We start from the raw sequence: 19,212 nt of genomic DNA, 5'->3' as shown, positions 1-19,212 counted from the left end.
CTTGCTTTCCAGTAAATGGAGAAAAAGAAAGGTGGAAAGCATGCTTAATTTTATAATTTCATCTGCAAATTAAGTCATTTTACAGTTATATGAAATAGGACCTACCAAAACTGTTAAGATCTTTTATCCACTCATGTAATTTGGGATCCACTTCTTCAAGCTCACTCAGCACATGGACAAAAATTCTTGTGTTTACTCTATTCTTCTTCTGAATTAAATGACTTATGAGCTGCTCCATCACTTCATTTGATGTACTGCTACTTGCGGAACACATGCTGTAATCCTCCTCACTTATTACCCACCAAGAAAGTAGTTCACTTAGAAGTTTGGAAGTGTCATGTATACCAGTTTTTATCTGTTCAACATTCTGCAAAATATGCTGCAAGACTCTATCACTAGCAAATAAGAACCTCTGAACATGACCTATAACAAAATAAAGCAAGATTGTTATGTCAGTTTAGAACAGCTGCAAAACAGAATCAACCCCAAAATATAGATCAATTTTATTACATTATTTTTTAAAATGTTTTTTATCATGTGAACTGGAACTCAGATTTAACTACAAGGGTTCTACTTGCACTTGCTAGAGACTAAAAGAATTTCTCATACTGGTAATTGAATTTTAGATGCGTAAGAAACTGATTTACAAATGGAGCAAACCATACTTCCTCAATTAATATTAGAAAGAAAATTTTAACTACCAGTAATTTTAGCTTCAAATTACCACCACATGGAATGCATATGCACTCTGGGTGCCTAGATGAAACTCTCCAGAGCAGCAGTGACCAGTGTGGATGCATCTGAACATTATGTTTTAAGGGTATTTATGGAACCTTGGCCTTATCCCTGCCTGAAAATCTTTGCAAAAGACAATGAAGAAAAGATGGATGGCAAATGTGAGAACTACAGTCACTAGCAAGTAATCTTTCTTTCTCCTTCAAGAACTGCCTCTAACAGACTGCCACTTGAGAAACTAACTAGCACTAACTACCTTCCAAGAAGAGGAGTCTGAAGATAAAATTAAAAAAAGACTGAAGTGCTGCTCTCCCCCAAATTTGGGACCAGACCTACCCAAGTCTAAAGTAATGGTGGTGTGCATGTATGAACTGAGCACCAGATAGCAGCCTTACACATCTGTGATACATGTCTGAGGAATGCTGGTGATGATAATTTAGTACCCTATATAAGGATATTTCAGGATTGATTCAATAGGCCCACAGATTACCTCACAAATCCAAGAAAAGCAGACAGATCCACTGCTTAGGCAAACAAAACCACTGCTTACGCCGAGTTCTTAGAGCCAAGGACCAGGCTTCATTTGCATAAATACAAGATGCTATACCCCAGTGATCAGGTGGAAGGTAGCAGGCTAGTGAATTGGGACATGGGTGATTAGACTCGGGCCCAAATAATGCAGTGTAGACACTCAAGCTCTAGGTTAACAAACCTAGGGTCTGCTAACTGAAGTTCTACTAACCCTGGGCTTACATTGCAGTGTAAACATACCCTTTGGCTGATACAGGCCTGCCAGAGGTGTTTTACTGCAGTATAGACATAGTCAGAGATAGACTTTAGGTCATGACATGATCTTTTATGCACAATATTGCATATCTTTAATCAACACCCTTTTATGCACCGGCTACTCCAAATCTTTCCTATTTGGTATTATTTATTGCCATACATGATGTTTCAAATCACACAATTTACATAGCAATGTGCTTCCCTTTTTAGCAATAACAAAGCTATCAATTCTATTATTTGACAAGGATTGTCCTTGTTTTCCCTAGCCACTCCAAAAAGTCGGTAATAGGATGTTCAAATGTTAATAATTTTTTTTTGCCAGGAATCTTTGTTCACACTTTTATCTCTATAAGATTATACAGAATTCATAACAACTACACTCAATTACTCAGGCCTACAAAAGCTACATACATATTGCTTATACATCTACGTATACACTGCTAATCAATTATCCACTAAATAAGGATTAGGCCTTTATTATGTTACATAAGGTAAGCTCATCAAACAAATGCTTTAGTCCCTTACACCCTAAAACCTTTTGGATCAGATACATCTGCAAGAACAATACAGAGCGCACCCCCTCACCTTTCATCTGGGCTTATGAACAGATTTGGTCTAATTAAATGGTAGCTCTGAACTCCTAAGCTCCTAAAGATATGTAACCTAGGTCTTGGCTACACTTGCGAGTTACAGCGCTGTAAAGCCGCCCCCAGCGCTGTAACTCACTCCCCATCCACACTGGCAAGGCATTTGCAGTGCTGTCTCTCCTTGGTTGCAGCGCTGCATATACTCCACGTCCCCAAGAGGAATAGCGAGTATTGCGCTGCCGTTGCAGCGCTGCGGCACCAGTGTGGCCGCCCAATGCGCTGTGAATGGCCTCCAGAATTATTCAGCAGTATCCCACAATGCGTGTTCTAGCCACTCTGGTCATCAGTTCAAACTCTACTGCCCTGGCCTCAGGTAACCAACCATGTGACCCACCCTTTACATTCCCCGGGAATTTTAAAAATCCCCTTCTTGTGTGCTCGGCGTGGCGTGCTATCAGCAAATCTTTCCAGGTGACCATGCCTCCACGCGCCAAGCGAGCCCCAGCATGGAGCAATGGCGAGTTGCTGGACCTCATCAGTGTTTGGGGGAGGAAGCTGTACAGTCCCAACTGCGCTCCAGCCGTAGGAATTACGATACCTTCAGGAAGGTATCAAAGGACATGATGGAAAGAGGCCATGACTGGGACACACTGCAGTGCAGGATTTAAGTGAAGGAGCTGCGGAGTGCCTACCGCAAAGCCTGCGACGCAAACGGCCGCTCAGGTGCTCCCCCCGCGACCTGCCGATTCTACAAAGAGCTGGATGCGATACTTGGGGTTAACCCCACCTCCACTCCGAGCACCACCATGGACACTTCAGAGCCGGTGGGGGGATCGGGGGGAGAGGAGGAGGAAAACAGGAGTGATGGTGGTGGTCCAGATGGAGACACCCCGGAATCCCTGGAGCCATGCAGCCAGGAGCTCTTCTCGAGCCAGGAGGAAGGTAGCCAGTCGCAGCGGCCGGTACTTGGTGGAGGACAAACAGAAGAGCAGGTTCCCGGTAAGCGGTTTTTCTTTTTCGGGAAGGAATTTTTTCGGTGCAGGCTCTTTGGGAGAGGAGGGTTAGGCATGTGCATTGATGTGGTTTATCACATCGCGGTAATCGGCCTCAGTAATCTCCTCGAATGTCTCATCCAGAACGTGTGCAATGCGCTTGCACAGGTTTATCGGGAGAGCCACTGTGGTCCTTGTCCCAGCCAGGCCAATGTGTCTGCGCCATTGTGCCACGAGGGGCGGGGGGACCATTGCTGCACACAGGCAAGCTGCATATGGGCCAGGGCGGAAGCTGCATTGCAGTAGAAGACCCTCCCTTCCTTCCCAGGTCACCCTCAGCAGCGAGATATCATCCAGGACGAATTCATGTGGAAAATGTTGGGACAGTGTTCAGTGTAGGTGCCCCCTGAAGCTGTTGGCTCTCCCCAAGGCACAGAAACCCAGAGGACAGTGCAGCCCTGAAACAATCAGTCCCCCTTACTCACCATTTTGAGGCTCCCGTGGGATAAGTGTGCTCTGTTTCGGATGGGAAAATTATGCTGTTGTGTAGACCCTGTGTGTTTTCTACTCCTTAAGTGCGGGGGGAATCATTACTCTGTCTGGTATAAACAATGCTGCCTCTGTTAAATGTTTCATTTTGCCTATACAGCAGCATCAACCTTGAGACCTCAGCCGTCCCTCTTATCGCCTGCTCAGAGACTGCAAAGACTCAGGAAGAGACCGCGAAAAAGCAAAGACGACATGCTGCAAGAAGTGATGCAGCAATCTATTAAAGAGAATGAGAAAACACAGAACTGGAGGGAGAGAGAAAGCAGGATCCGCCAGGAAAAGGCAGTGCACCGGCGGCAAAGCACGGAGCACTGGCAGCAAAGCATGGATCGGCTCATAAGCATCCTGGAGCGCCAAGCAGATGCTATCCAGGAGCTCGTAGCCATGCAGAAAGAGGAGCAGTACCACAAACGCACCCCCCGCCCACAGCCCTTGTCCCAAAACTCTTTCCGTTGTGCCCCACTGTCACCTCCAACGCACTTTCCCCAACTTCTGTGTTCTTCACACCACCCGCTGCCTCCAACCCCAGTATCTTCACCACCCAGCCCTGAAAACCATGACCCTTACCCTCTGCACTCAACCCCCATCACCATGCAATATAGCTATCTTGAAGTGCAGCACTCACTGCACAGCACACCAGACAGGACATACGCAAATCTGTGATTGTACCGTTCCCCACTCCACCCCCTTGTTTCTTTTCAATAAATGGATTTTTTGGCTTTGAAAACATTCTTTATTATTGCATAAAGTAAAAGACTCCTTAGCCCAGGAAATAAACAGGCACTGCAAGTTTGATTGTCTGCTTAGCAGACACTGATTCCTAAAGATTGGAACTACTGCACTTCACTCCTGTGCAGGGCACCAGATATCACTGCTGGTTTTCAGCCTCAAATTGCTCCCTCAAGGCATCCCTAATCCTTGCAGCCCCGCGCTGGTCCCCTGTAATAGCCCTGCTCTCTGGCTGTGCAAATTCAGCCTCCAGGTATTGAACCTCGGAGGTCCATGCCTGAGTGAAGCTTTCACCCTTCCCTTCACAAATATTATGGAGGGCACAGCACACGGATATAACCGCGGGGATGCTGTTTTTGGCCAAGTCCAGCTTCCCATACAGAGATTGCCAGCAGCCCTTTAAATGGCCAAAGGCACACTCCACAGTCATTCAGCACCGGCTCAGCCTGTAGTTGAACCGTTCCTTGCTGCTGTCAAGGCTCCCTGTGTAGGGTTTCATGAGCCACGGCATTAACAGGTAAGCGAGATCTCCAAGGATCACAATGGGCATTTCAACTTCCCCTACCGTGATCTTCTGCTCTGGGAAAAGAGTCCCGGCCTGCATCTTCCTGAACAGCCAAGTGTTCCGAAAGATGCGTGCATCATGCACCTTTCCGGGCAAGCCTGTGTTAATGTCAATGAAATGCCCACAGTGATCCACAAGCGCCTGGAGAACCATAGAGAAATATCCCTTCCGATTAACGTACTCTGATCCTAGGTGGGGTGGTGCCAGACTAGGAATGTGCGTCCCATCTATCGCCCCTCCACAGTTAGGGAACCCCATTTGTGCAAAGCCATCCACTATTTCCTGCACGTTACCCAGAGTCACGGTTCTTCTGAGTAGGATGCGATTAATGGCCTTGCAAACTTGCATCAACACGATTCCAGCGATGGACTTTCCCACTCCAAACTGGTTTGCGACCGACCGGTAGCTGTCTGGAGTTGCCAGCTTCCAGATTGCAATAGCCACCCGCTTCTCCACTGGCAGGGCAGCTCTCAATCTCGTGTCCTTGCGCCGCAGGGTGGGGGCGAGCTCCTCACACAGTCCCATGAAAGTGGCTTTTCTCATCCGAAAGTTCTGCAGTCACTGCTCGTCATCCCAGACTTCCATGACGATGTGATCCCACCACTCGGTGCTTGTTTCCCGAGCCCAAAAGCAGTGTTCCACGGTGCTGAGCATGTCTGAATGCCACAAGCAATTTTGTGTAATACGCGTTATGCGGCTCGACAGCATCGTCAGACTCCTCACTCTCACTTTGGATCTTAAGGAATAGTTCGACAGCCAAACATCTCGCCAGCACGTCACAAGTCAGCATACGCCTCAGCGATTCGGGCTCCATTTCCCGCAGACAGATTGCGCTGCACAGAAACCGTTGAAAGATGGCGCCAAAGGTGAACGGAAACAAAGGGATTTCTGGGATGTGAAGCGATGCATCATGGGGAGCTGGGACAGGACCCAGAATGCCCCGCACCCAGGCCCCCTTCCCACAACCCATGGCGCCAGAATGGGAAGAGGTGCTCTATGGGATAACTGCCCATAATGCACCGCTCCCAATAGCGCTGCAATTGCCGCAAATGTGCCCACGACAGTGCGCTGGGCAGCTGTCAGTGTGGACAGACTGCAGCGCTTTCCCTACTCAGCTGAACGAAGTCAGGTTTAACTCACAGCGCTGTACATCTGCAAGTGTAGCCAAGGCCCTAGTTTCCCCAACATGGAAGGAGGTTTCAGGAAAGAATAACTGCAGATTTATGCATTGATTCAGATGGAACTTGGAAACCACCTAGGCAGAAACTTGGTGAAGGAAGTACTCTTATGAAACATTGTATAAGGAGGACCAGCCAGTACATTTTAGATTTCCCCTACCTGAGGTTACAGTACAAAGACCATGGGTTGGAAGGGTAGATAGTATAAAGATAACACAGAAACTCAAATGTTGGTTCAACAAGCATTGGATTCCAACTCCAAGAAGGTGGCAGCTCTCAAACAGGTGGAGATACATTACACAATCCTTTTAAAGAACTTAACATTAGGATGTTAAAATATGTAGCATCTTTGAAGGGGTAAGTGATATGCAGCTACCTTAACAGAACTCAAGGAAAGTCAAGAATACATAAGCAAAAACAGATCATCCAAATATAAAGGAATTGAGAAAGTCCCTGGTATGAGCCACAAAGAAACACTCTCACTTCAGAGCATACGTTGCACAGCTCTCCAGAAGAACTTCTTGAACTGCTTGTGAACACTCAATGTCCACATTTAGCAACACATCACAAATTTGGATGAAGACCCTGACCAGATCCAATCTGACCAAGTGTGCTGGCAGAAGAACTGAGACACTTATTTATGCTAAGTTAAAAGATCTGAGATCTAAAGAGAGTTTCAAAAGGGAGGTGGCAGAGAATTAAACTAAGGAACATTCTCCACAGATTATTTTTAAATCCCCACTCTCCTAACGCTATTTCATTCTGTGCTGCCTGGAGGGAAAAAAGGGTCCCAAAGGGGAGCAGGGAAGGGAAAGTCTGTGCTCTAATTGCACCAAGGGCATGTGTTCATCCCGTATGTGAGAATCTACACACGTAATTCTCAAAGGAGAATTAAATTAAAGCAACTATCCACTATCTTTTCCACAACTAATACATACAAAATAGTAAACCGTTTAATGTGAAACGTAGTATTTTATTTAATACTGTATTGTCTAATTTTAGCTGCAAAGCCTATGAAAAGTAAATTAAATTCTGAATTAAAGCTTGCCACAGCCATCTTCTCTCACCCATTTTTGGTAAATACATTTGCATTTGGACGTTAGCACTACAATAAATATGTAAACAGATATTCTGTTCTATAAAGATTCTTCTCCTGTGTTCATCACTAGAGTATTTGAGCATCTTCCCGTAGTGCATTGACAAGGGCTCCTATGCACCATGGTAATAGAAATCATCAAGTAATTAAGCAACAAGACTATACAAGACACTCCAGATAAATATTTATAATCCTTTCCTTGAAATAATACTCCTATTCGATTCACTGATGGTGCATTAAAACTGCTACTTATGCTAATCAAAATATCCATTTGTTTATATGATAATGTACAGCAATATATTAGAATACAAATGTATTCTACAACAAAATACCTTAAACTTCCACATACCTTTATGACTATCATACTTAGATGCATCATCTTCCCTTTTATTTTCTTCCACGCTATCTTTTGCAGAGTTCAGTGCTTCTTCTCTTACATGCTTTCTCTTTATTTTTTTTTCTTCTTTTATTTTTAGCTTCCTAGAACTGATAAATGAAACTGATCAGTGAGGCAAGTCAGCCTCAACTATCAATAGACGATTTTTTCTCTGGCAGTTTACAAACCATTTTCCACCTATTAGAACATTTGTCAGCTTACATTACACGGTAGAAGTCATTAGTTGAACGATAGAGAGGTAAAATTTGAATTTAGCTATTCTTCAGTTAAAAAGTAATGGAGACCATCTACCTTCAGGCATACTGAACAACTTATTTGAAGCTTGTAGATGTAGAGAGAATATCCTAAATATTTTACAATAATCTGTATTAGGAGGAGCTGACTTTAAAAGACTCTCTGATGTAGCATGCATGCCCATATTTACATCTAACATGTACAAGATGTTGAGTTATTTATAAATAAATGTTAAAAAAAAGTTTCCCAAAGTTCCTATGACCAACTTAAGTAACACAAGAAATCCATCTTTACACATGTATCTCTCATTACTTGGAATATGAATTCCAATAATCTAAACTCCTACCTAAATGAAACCAGTTTAGTGAATATCTCATTCCTTCAGATAATCTTATTCCAAAAGGAAAATTAAGGGGAATAAAATACTGAGGATCTATACTGAACCTGTCCAATAGATATTTACAGTATTTATCCTCTTACTATAAAGCAGCATTTACCACTCTGTCAAATCTGTTGTGAGCAATAAATGCAAACTCCTTTAGCGATATTACAGCAATGCCAAGACTGTGCTAATAAAACATTTGAACGTAACCTGTATACACAATTCAGTTTTTAACCAGCATTTTCTTAGGATCCATACAGAATTTTTCAGTCATGTAAACACTCTAGGGTAGAGGTGCTCAAGCAATGCCCCTCCCACGTAGCTTGAATCTAGCCATTTCCTTCCTCCCACTTAACAATATGAGAAGGATTGAATAGTTACAACCTCCAGATTGACAACTCATGCTCTAATGCGGCGTTTCTCAACATTTATACCAGGGACCGGCTTCCTGCCTTTCTAAACTATGTCTGGGAAATCTCAGGGAGTGGGAAGGAGGCTGCTATACAGGTTACTTACCTGTAACTAATCTTCAAGATGCGTAGTCCCTATCTGAATTCCACTGGGGGTTACACATGAATACCATGCACCTGGAGACGGAAAATTTGAAAGTCGTGTCTGTTGGTCTGCGCATGAGCCCTGGTTCACCTGGTGCCTCCGACTGAGAGGATAAAGGGCGGGGTGGACATATCGCCTCTCCGGTTATTTCTCTACCAAAAATCAGATAAGATCCGAAGCAGAGAGGAAGGAGGGCAGGTAGTGGAATACAGATAGGGATCACACATCTTCAAGGACCTCCAGTTAAAGGTAAGTAACCTTCTCTTCTTTGAGTGATGGTCCCTTCTGTACGCCACTGCGAGTGATTGACAAACAGTACCTAAGTAGGAGAAAGATGCGAGGATATACACAGTAGGATTGAGTGGAGTACTGCCATCCCAAAGGAGGCATCAGCAGAAGAGTTCAGCACCAGGGCATAATGTACCTCCTCAAGAGATGCTATAGTCGTTGCTTAAGCCATGGGGGAATGAGGGGGAGGGGAGGGGAGGGTTTGGGTTTGAGAGCTGATAGAGTAGAATGGAGCTGGATATCTATTTGGAGATTCTCTGGTGGAGATGGCATGCCCGCCGACTCTTTCTGCTACAGGGACAAACAGTTTCAGGGATTTCCTGATTGGTTTTGTTTTCTGCAGGTAGAAAGCCAAAGCTCGAAGATCGAGGGAGTGGAGTCTTCATTCTTCTGCAGAAGTGTGTGGCTTTGAGAAGAAAGCAGGTAAGTGAATGGATTGGTTAGGGTGAAATTCCGACTTTAGGGATGAATTTGGGGTGTAGAGATAAAGAAACCTTATCCTTATGAAATACAGAATATGGAGGATCTGCCAAATAGAAAATACAGAGGTACTGCAGTATAGAAAAGCTTGAGCTCCAAGTTTGCCAACCCTTCTCACTGATGTGATGGCTACGAGAAAGGCGACTTACATGGAAAGGAGGGAATATGGAACAAGTAGCTAAAGGCCTAAAGTGAGGCTTATTAGCACTGAGAGAATGAGATTCAGGTCCCACTGGGGTGCAAGCATCTGAGGACGTAGGAAGGTTCTTATTAAGCCTTTCTAGAATCTATTGGTCAGTGGGTGAGTGAAAACTCAGTAACCTTGAGAAGGTGGATGTGGCAGTGGACTGGAGTGTTTAATCTTGCCGTTCCACTGAGTCAGGTGCTCAGGAAACATTGGGAGAACGATTGGTGGGTGAGACAACATGTGTAGAAGGCTAGGAAACCAGAACTGTCTGGGCCAGAAGGGGGTAATCAGGATGACCCTCACTCTGTTCTGCAGGATCTTGCCTAGAGCTCGTGGCAGGAGGGTGATGGAGAGAAGGCATAGGCATAGGTGAACTTGATCTTATCAAGTAAGAAGGAGACCATCGCCCTGGGAGCGGTGACCTAGGGCTCCTCTGGAGCAATACGTAGTGCATTTGCTGTTTACTTGAGAGGTGAATAGATCCCTGGTTGGGATTTCCCCATATAATGAAAATGTTGCGGAGTACCGCACCATGAAGCCTCCTCCCATTCGTGATCGATTGTGAAATGTCTGTGAGCATATTCTGCTTTCCTGGGAGGTAGTCTGCTGATCGGGTGATTTGACTGCTGACTGTTGTAGTGTTGTCTGACATTATAAGGACATGGTGATGGTGATGAATGGAAGAAAGAACTCACAAGCCTTCCGTATTGTCTGTAGTTCCAGGATATTGATGTGCATCCTGGCCTCTCAAGATGTCCAAACCCATTGTACTGTGTGGTTGTCCATGTGGGCTCCCCAACCTAGTGGGGCTGTATCCATAATGATGTTCCTGTCTGGAGAGGAAGAGAGAAAGGGGACTGCATGCATATTTAATGAGAATTTGTCCGCCATAGGAAGGAAGACAGTACCTTGCCAGGAACTGTCACCATGTGGTTCATGGAATGATGGTTTATACCTGAAGGCAACAAAGGTGGAGTCTTGCCAATGAGGTGATATAAGTGCACAAGGCCACATGACCAAGTAGGGACAGACATGTTTTGCCCGGTATCTGAGGACAGTTTGTGATGTGAGCTATGATATTGTTCATGGTCTGAAACCAGTCTGTGGGCAGGTACGCCCTTGCGCTGATATAACCTGGGGGTGCCCCGATGATGTCTAAAGATTGTGTGGCACGAGAGCAGATTTTTCCATGTTTATGCTGACTCCCAGTGCAGAGCGAAAGTGTAGCATTATTCAACTCAATGCATAGGCCTCCTGGTGGGGCAGCAAGGAGCCAGTCATCAAGGTATGGGAAAGACAAGAAGGCCATGACGTCTAATGTGGGTTGCAACAACTGAGAATATCTTGGTAAAGACTCTGGGTGCAGTTGCTATTCTGAAGGGGAGTATCTTGCACTGAAAATGGTTGGGGCCCACCATAAATCTGAGAAAATACTTGTGGGTGGAGTGGATATCTAAGTGAAAGCAAGCATCCTTCATATTGAGAGCCATGGATCACATGCCATTTTCTAAAGATGGAATTAATGCTGCTAACGTGACCATGAGAAATCTGAGTTTGCGAATGAAGTGGTTGAGATGGTGAAGGTCGAAGACTGGTCTCCAACCACTCTTCTTTTTAGGTATTAGGAAGGAGGTTGAGTAAAACCCTTTCCCTTGGTATTGTGGAGGAATGTGTTCTATTGCTCCTCTCTGCATTAAGGAAGCCACCTCTTGTGTGAGCCAATTCTTGTGAGAGTGGTCCCTAAAGGGGGACGGGGAAGAGGGTTTCAGGGGAGGTAGTGATGCAAACTATCACATAGCCAGAGTGGATGACATTCAGCACTCACTTGTCTATTGTTATCGCACTCCAGCTGTTGAAAAAGAGACCTAGACAAACCCTGAATGGTGTGCTGGAGTCAGGAGATGGTGGGCTTAGTGGTTCATGGCTCTCGAGCTCTCATCAAAGATAACGTCGAGCTGATGGCTGAGACTGAGATGCAAAGCCTGTTGTGGAGGAGATAGGGAAGCAGGACTTCTGTATACTCTCTCCTATGTAGTGGCTTATAGGCCCTCTGATAGAAGAACTGTTGAGCCATATACCTCAATTTGGCCAGTGGGCAATGAAACTTCCTCTTAGGACCAGGTGTGTATATCCCCAGCGATCAGAGGCAGCCCTAATCCTTCCGGGTATGGAGGGATTCATCTGTCTTCTGGTTGAAGAGGTGCTATTCACCTTGCTGTGATGTGAGCTTCCCCAAGGCAGTACAGGCAGCGTTGGTGGCTGTCACCGACTGAGAAGGATCATGGGCAGGAAGAACAGAGTTTGAAGCCCGGGTCCTGGATGTAATACCTGAACAGGGTACAGGGTGGGTACCCCCCATAAACTAATCTAATGCTAAAGCTACTAGAATTGTTATATTTGCTAAAACTATACACTATTAAAACTTAACTTAATTGTAAATTGTTATTTATTGTTTACTCCAGGGGGAATTCTGCGCCAGCCACAGTGTGGGCACAGAATTCATATTGTCCGCAGATTTCTTTGCTTCCCCGCAGACAATATATTTCTGAGGGGAAGCAGAGAAGCCGCAAGAACAGTCACTCGCTCCTCCCCAGCAGCTTGGAGCAGCCAGCGAAGACATAAATCAACTTGTGTATGTGTGTTTGTATGTGTGGGGAGGTGCTGGGAGAGACATCAATTATTGTAAATGACAATATAGCAATATAAATGCTTATGGTGCTTTAGTGATTAGAACTGGTCTAAATTTTTGGACTGAAAAATTTTCCTATCAAAATGTGCTCCATGAATTGTTTACTACTGACTTTTTTGGAGATGGTAGCCAATATAAATTGTGAGTTAAATTCCCCAGCCATCACTTGCTCTTCAGCTGCCTATGATGTAATACTGAGCATATGGCTGCATATATTTGTTGACTAATAACTAGAAATAAAGAGTCAAACCTAACTATTACTATTAGACAAACGGGGTTTGGGGATTTTCTCCAATGCTCTCCACACCCATTCTCCCCATCCATTGTATTGTAATTTAAATAAATTACCAAAATAATTGAAACTGATGTTTTTATATTGTGTTATCTTGACAAATAAACTATGCAGAATTTTAAAATACTGGGTGCAGAATTTTTAATTTTTTGGCGCAGAATTCCCCCAGAAGTAATTATTTATGGGACAAAGTTGAAGCTGCGGACACTAATGATTCCAACCTGTACTATGCAGCAGTGAGAAGGAACTGGAGAGGCAGTTGGTCCACCCTACACTTTATTCCCTCAGTTGGAGGCACGATGTGAACTAGGGTGCATGCATAGACCAATGGACACTACTTTCAAATTCTCTGGCCCCTGGTGCATCCATATCCCACAGTGGAATACAAAAGGGACCATCACTCAAAGCAAAACATACATATGTCAAGAAGGGTAGCATATTCCCTGCTCTTCCTTCCCCTCCCTTCATAGCTACTTAGGCCATAGGTCAGATTGGTGAGCAGAATGAAGGGAAAGAGATGGTTCTCAAGTTCCATCCACAGTCCTGGAATCCCAGGTTGTTTGTGATAAGATTGTGAGCAGTGAAACGGCATTTACCAATCTTAAATAATTATAATTGGGCTTCAGATTTAACAGCTTATTGAGATGAATGGAGCAATTTGCACTTCAGAATTATTAGTTCAAATTTTATGGAAACCAATAGAATTACTACAGGAATTTGACCTTTCACCTCTCAGCAGAGAGATTCAGAGAAGACTCTTTGCATTGATTCATATTTTCTTCATGGCCATAAACAAGTTTTGTTCTTTTTTTAAATGAAAAAACTTAGTTCTTTAGAAATTGCTGGGGCAACTACAGAACTGCTAATAATACTTATTGCCTAGTACCAGCTCAATATGAGCTCTGATTTAATCATTTAGCCTTTTCATCCTTCCTATCAAATTAGGAACCCCTAAAATCTTTTATGCTGTTTTCTGAACTCCCTCTAGTTTGTCAACTTTCTAGTAACACAGTGAACACAGATGAATCAAATAACACTGGTCTACAATTTTTGAGAAGTCGTCTGCTTCAGAGATAAAATGTGCTATTTATTATGTATTTTGATGTGCTGAATTCCAATATGACAATTAAAACAACTGATTGGCTACTGTTTCTAAGATATTTAAATTTTTACATTTTATGTCTATGTATATTGTGTAGATAGTAGAGTTTTAATCCTAAATTGTAAACCTAGGTCTTTTCATGTGTTTATGGTTGCGTTACATGATAATATTTCACCTGTCCTGTTTATGTAACACTTTAAAAATCAGCAAAAGGGTTATATAAATAAAATTTATTATGAAACAAAAGGCAAAAAACTATTCTGTACATAGTTTAGTCCTATTCAGTGTCTACTCGGCGCTTCTTGGCTTGTCTCTTGTATTCATTAAATGGAGCATCTCTTGTCACTGTCCAGCAATAGTCTGCAAGCATTGATGGGCTCCATTTGCCCTGATAGCGTTTCTCCATTGTTGCAATGTCCTGGTAAAATCACTTGCCATGCTCATCGCTCACTGCTCCGCAGTTCGGTGGAAAAAAATCTAGATGAGGGTGCAAAAAAATGTATCTTTAGTGACATGTTGCAACCAAGGCTTTTGTATGCCTTGAGGAGGTTTTCCACCAACAACCTGTAGTTGTCTGCCTTGTTGTTTCCAAGAAAATTTATTGCCACTAACTGGAAGGTTTTCCATGCCGTCTTTTCCTTGCCACGCAGTGCACGGTCAAATGCATCATCTCGAAGAAGTTCACGAATCTGAAGACCAACAAAGACACCTTCCTTTATCTTAGCTTCACTTAACCTTGAAATTTTCCACGGAGGTACTTGAAAGCTGCTAGTGTTTTGTCAATGGCCTTGACAAAGTTCTTCATCAGACCCAGCTTGATGTGTAAGGGTGGTAACAAAATCTTCCTTGATTCAACAAGTGGTGGATGCTGAACACTTTTCCTCCCAGGCTCCAATGACTGTCGGAGTGGCCAATCTTTCTTGATGTAGTGGGAATCTCTTGCATGACTATCCCATTCGCAGAGAAAATAGCAGTACTTTGTGTATCCAGTCTGCAGACCAAGCAAGAGAGCAACAACCTTCAAATCGCCACAAAGCTGCCACTGATGTTGGTCATAGTTTACGCACCTCAAAAGTTGTTTCATGTTGTCATAGGTTTCCTTCATATGGACTGCATGACCAACTGGAATTGATGGCAAAACATTGCCATTATGCAGTAAAACAGCTTTAAGACTCGTCTTTGATGAATCAATGAACAGTCTCCACTCATCTGGATCGTGAACGATGTTGAGGGCTGCCATCACACCATCGATGTTGTTGCAGGCTACAAGATCACCTTCCATGAAGAAGAATGGGACAAGATCCTTTTGACAGTCACGGAACATGGAAACCCTAAAATCACCTGCCAGGAGATTCCACTGCTGTAGTCTGGAGCCCAACAGCTCTGCCTTACTCTTGGGTAGTTCCAAATCCCTGACAAGGTCATTCAGTTCACCTTGTGCTATGAGGTGTGGTTCAGAGGAGGAGGATGGGAGAAAATGTGGGTCCTGTGACACTGATGGTTCAGGACCAGAAGTTTCATCCTCTTCCTCTTCCTCGTCCTCCTCAAGTGAGAATGATTCTGGTGCATCAGGAACCGGCAGTCCTTCTCCGTGGGGTATTGGGCTTATAGCTGATGGAATGTTTGGATAATGCACAGTCCACGTTTTCTTCTTTGACACACCTTTCCCAACTGGAGGCACCATGTATAAGTAACAATTGCTGGTATGATCTGTTGGCTCTCTCCAAATCATTGGCACTGCAAAAGGCATAGATTTCCTTTTCCTGTTCAACCACTGGCGAAGATTTGTTGCACAAGTGTTGCAGCATATGTGTGGGGCCCACCTCTTGTCCTGATCTCCAATTTTGCAGCCAAAATAAAAGTGATAGGCTTTCTTAACCATAGTGGTTATACTGCGCTTTTGTGATGCAAAAGTCACTTCACCACAAACATAGCAGAAGTTATCTGCACTGTTCACACAAGTACGAGGCATCTCTGCTCACTTTGACTAAACAGAAATGTGTCCCTTTGCAAAATCAAATACTGACAAATAAGAGAGCACGACACTGTATGATTTCTAGAGCTGATATAGGGCAATTTGTTCAGCAGAGTGATGTAACTTCGTTATGATTGCATCATCCATGACTTCTAGGAATAACATGATGCAATTCATATCATGTATGACGCAATACCAGCTTCAGATTGCATCATTCATTGTTTTGCCTAAAAAGCAAGTACTGTCCAAATCCAGTCATAGATTTATTCATAGATCCAGTCAAAGATGTATTTTAGTCATTTCTGGTTTAAATTGAGATCCCTTCCCTTTATAACTCACTTATCCTCTGCCATTCCCAAGTCAAGGGTCTATATACTGACCCAATAGCATACCTTGAAAACTAGAGCCAATCAACAATTTTAAGCATCATTTTCGTTCTCAGTGATCCAGAATTAGTAAAGTTTGACTACATTTATTTCAGAAGCATTTTGGCTGTAGAGCAGTGTAATCATTTGAATCCTTGCCACAGCCATAAAGAGAGCAACTATCACCTCTCTAAAATATTTGGAGTATTTCAGCAATTTCTGAAATATGTAATCCCATCCTATTGTACATTTAAATTACTGTTAATCCTAGAAATCTTACCTTGAACATTTCTGTTTAACACTGGCTCTTGGTGGATTCTTAATTTTGGGGATTTTTTGTTCAAACTACAAAAAAATGACACCACGTTAATTGAATTTGAGTTCTAACGCAATCTTAACGATAAAAACAAAAATGACATCTGATGTTTCAGAAGGCAACAATGTAATAGCTTGAATTAAAAAAATAATAATAATGCAGCCACCTGGGCTGCTCAAGCCATATAAAGCTGCAAGCTTTGGTTATATAGAAAGACAACTAGTTCACGGGAAAGGTAATCTGGCAGAGAAGGTCACAACAGAGAAGAAACATTCCTTACAATTATTTCCCAGTGTCTCATATGATGAAACTCCCAATTCTCCTGTGCTGTAGATTTGAAAGCCAGACAAGAGTTACACTTTTGGGAGATATGGGACTCTCCCAAGCAACAGATATACCTAGAATGGTCATCGCTGACAGGAATACCTCCCGACAAGAAAGACAGCATTTGAAACCTGGTGAGCCAGGCATGTCGAGCCAGGTCAAATAAGCTCCACAGAAAAAAGGAGGAAAAAAGGGAGAGAAAACAAACAAACCACTCTCTCATTACTATCTAACTAATCCTATACTAACAACAGCTAATGCTAACTAGAAACACTAAACTAAACTAACTAACAACATTATGTCATGTAGTTGTAGCTGTGTCGTTCACGTAGAACATGCTGAGGTGGACATGCTAGAACTCAGTCTCAGGCTGAGTTGGTAGAGAAGAACTCAGACATTTCACCACTGCAGCTCTATACACCATCTGTGTGTGACACGAGGTCGTACCAAGTGCACACATGGACCAAAGAGACACTGCTAATGGGAAGTCTCCAATCAAGGGCTCAAGAGGTTCATGCTCGAAGAACTGGATTTACTTCTTCCCCAACAGGCAGAAATCCTGCTCCTACAACGATCAGTCGTTTCAGTAAGTCACCAGTCCAAAACAAGCTGGGATACTTAGGTGCAAGGAATCTGAGACAGCATGGATATGTTAAAACTAGTAGAGCCAGACCACCTCATACTTATTATACTATGAAAATTCAATGAAGCTTCCACTAAATTACATTTGTATATCAAGGTCTTATAATAAATGTAAGAAGCTTATATTTAAAACATTCCAGTTTACCTGTGGTTTTGTAATAAGGTCAACACAGTAAATTGACTTGCTATCTCATCAAGGGCAAATCACTTTACCCTGTGCCTCTTTTTATCCATTTGTAAAATAGGTACCAAACCACAACCACCACCTCCCTCAAAGGGGGGGGCTAAAAAAGTTAATTGAGCTATGTAAAGTGTTGTGATCCCCTAGTGAAATTATGTAACTGCACTGTCAGTAAGTAACACTGTACAAGTCTCCAGTGGATCTTAATTGCAAGATGAGGATTTGTTTTAAAAAACTGATTCTCATTTCACATTGATGTTTAATTACTTACCACACATTTCACAAGACCAGAAGAATTGAAGATAACAATTTTTGAAATGAGGCCTCTACAATCAGGAGTGAAACATGACTCTTGAAGAAAATCCTGTGGAAGAAGATCAGGTATTATTGAAAACAGAATTTTTTTCTACAAATGGAAAGATACACTATCTCCGTGCTTTTGTGCAAAAATGCTATTGTGTATACTGAACTTGAGCTGACCAAGGTAATTAAGACCATCACTAAAGGCTTAGGCCTCTACTTGCATTTAGCAGAAGGAAGCCAATCATGGCATAAAATGGCTGGGATCAAAAAGATGGGAGCAGTTGCTCATGGCACATACTCTTTTACTCCCCAAACCAATGGTGAAATCCTCCAATTTCCTGTCCACAGAATTTGTGCTCTATGGATTGAGAAAGGGTACTTCCTGATCTTAACAGCCTCATTTTCCCATCTCAAACCTGCTGGGATTTCCCAACAGAAGATTATACCGATTACCACCATTATCTTCTGCCAAGTCTCCCTATGCACATTGAAACCCTTTTGGTTTTGGAGTATTAGCTGATGGGGAGGCCATAACAGCAAGGTTTCTAACGGAATCAAGCATCCATAAAGTAAGAGGTAAAGAGAACAGGCCATACACATTGAGCCTCTACATAAATATCCCTGTCCTCCATAGATACCTTGACGCCTGCAGGATTTCCCTATGCCTGCAACACAGACTGTATGTTCCCCATAGGACAGGTGAAAAGTTAAGGCTCCAGGACTGTCCTCATCTGAATGACTTTAGCACAGCTATACCCCTAGAAAACAGTTAATAACCAATACTTCAATAGAAGTTTGACATGGATCTTACCTTGTCATTTTTATCACTGTAAATTGTAGTTTTCAGCTTTTTCCAACAGCTGATGTGAAACTCCACTTTACACTGCTGGGAGCAAGTAATCTGTATAAAACCCTAAAATTTGAAGACCATAGGAATTTATGCTTTCAAAGAAAAAAAAAAGTACCATTCAATAACAACAAAAAATTAAGAATTTATGCTTCACATAAAACTTGTATAATGTGCAAGGCACATAACTCCGGCAAAAAGTTGGATCTCCAAAACCCTTAAAAAAAGTTTACCTTGAAGTCTGGGTCAGTAAAATAGATTTGAATTTTCGAATGTCCATGGCACTGCTGATAAGAACAAACTGCATCTGGCTCGGGAGGAAACTTGCATTCCTCAATGAAATTCTCCAACATCAACTATAAAACATCAAATACAATCACAAATAGAGATATCACATTGTTCCAAAGAATACATTATTTCTCAGACACAAAAACCA

The 19,212-nt window shown here is 42.9% G+C and overlaps 1 protein-coding gene across 16 annotated transcripts in view; it reads right to left on the bottom strand.

The window, feature by feature from the left end:
* Positions 1–19,212, bottom strand: part of TTC3 (tetratricopeptide repeat domain 3) — a 143,304-nt gene that overhangs the window by 36,714 nt on the left and 87,378 nt on the right. For all 16 annotated transcript variants that reach the window (XR_010600151.1, XM_065590367.1, XM_065590376.1 and 13 more), the window contains 6 exons: positions 19,010–19,132; positions 18,741–18,842; positions 17,898–17,990; positions 16,444–16,508; positions 7,567–7,703; positions 106–423 (listed from right to left, as the gene is read on the bottom strand). Coding sequence is in view for 15 of the 16 variants with exons in the window: in XM_065590367.1 (XP_065446439.1) it covers positions 106–423; positions 7,567–7,703; positions 16,444–16,508; positions 17,898–17,990; positions 18,741–18,842; positions 19,010–19,132 (838 nt within the window). In the remaining variant the exon portion in view is untranslated. The remainder of the gene's footprint in view (positions 1–105; positions 424–7,566; positions 7,704–16,443; positions 16,509–17,897; positions 17,991–18,740; positions 18,843–19,009; positions 19,133–19,212) is intronic.

The sequence above is a fragment of the Chrysemys picta genome, chromosome 1 (assembly GCF_011386835.1).
Source record: "Chrysemys picta bellii isolate R12L10 chromosome 1, ASM1138683v2, whole genome shotgun sequence".
Lineage (NCBI taxonomy): Eukaryota > Metazoa > Chordata > Testudines > Emydidae > Chrysemys > Chrysemys picta.
Note: the sequence above shows the minus strand (reverse complement) of the source record. Positions and strands in the feature narration are given on the sequence as shown.